This window comes from Asparagus officinalis, chromosome 4 (genome assembly GCF_001876935.1).
Source record: "Asparagus officinalis chromosome 4, Aspof.V1, whole genome shotgun sequence".
Classification (NCBI taxonomy): Eukaryota; Viridiplantae; Streptophyta; class Magnoliopsida; order Asparagales; family Asparagaceae; genus Asparagus; species Asparagus officinalis.
In genome coordinates, this window is record NC_033797.1 from 146,425,427 (window position 1) to 146,426,402 (window position 976).

At 41.2% G+C, this 976-nt stretch overlaps 1 protein-coding gene across 2 annotated transcripts in view; it reads left to right on the forward strand.

The window, feature by feature from the left end:
* The window catches only part of LOC109839677 (CDPK-related kinase 3-like), a 98,973-nt gene continuing 98,003 nt past the window's right edge, over positions 7-976 (forward strand). Inside the window, exons 1-2 of one of the 2 annotated variants that reach the window (XM_020408195.1) lie at positions 7-158; positions 616-746. In XM_020408195.1, the coding sequence (XP_020263784.1) occupies positions 616-746 (131 nt within the window). In that variant the 5' untranslated portion in view covers positions 7-158. Of the gene's footprint in view, positions 167-615; positions 747-976 lie in introns of both variants that reach the window. The other variant, XM_020408194.1, reaches the window with a different exon arrangement.

Here is a 976-nt window from a genome sequence, read left to right on the forward strand (position 1 = left end):
TGGATAAGAGTTTCGGGTACGGGAAGAATTTTGGGGCGAGATATGAGGTGGTGAAGGAGGTGGGAAGGGGGCATTTCGGGCATACCTGCTCGGCGAGGGCGAAGAAAGGGGAGCTGAAGGGCCAGCTCGTCGCCGTCAAGATCATCTCCAAAGCTAAGGTGCGGTGGTATGTCAAAAAAAAAAAAGCTTTTTTTTTTCATCTTTCCCTTTCTTGCCGTACAAATGAACTTGTCAATTTGGGGCTGTAAGCTGCCAAAGCCTACCCATTGGGTAACACGAAAACACGAGATATTTCAAGTGCTCAAAATTTGAGCTTTAGATAGCGATGGGTGCCGGCAACAAATTGGTTGTGTTGACTTATCTTTCAGCTCCGTAGGGGAACTGATGCTCATGTGGCCAAATGACTCAGAGGAGAAGACGTTAATCAGAATATTACATGTGTAATCCCTGGATATTTCCGGGAAGATTTGTTATCTCATTTATGCATCGATGTGCATTAACATTATGTTTATCCTTTTCTGGTGACTGCATTTTCGCAATTTATTCTGTTGAAAAATAACACGGCTTCCTAGTTGTGTGAGCATGATTTGCTAATTAATCCTTTCATTTTGGTAGATGACGACAGCAATATCAATCGAAGATGTTCGCCGAGAGGTGAAAATCTTGAAAGGACTATCTGGGCATTCAAACTTAGTCAAATTTTATGATGCATGTGAGGACGCCCTTAACGTCTACATAGTTATGGAGTATGTTTTTTTTTACCTTCTCCCTTTTATATCGCACTAATATCCTTTTTTTAGTTGTGATTTTGCTTCCTCTTCTAATGTTGTTAGCATTGTGTGTACTGCTGTAATCCAACCCTGAAGACCTCCTAGTTTATAGTATCCATTTCAATGTGGATTACCTTTTCATATAGCCTTCCTGGGTCATGCATTCACAAACAACACTGTAAAAGAGAGCATCTTTAAGTGGTGGT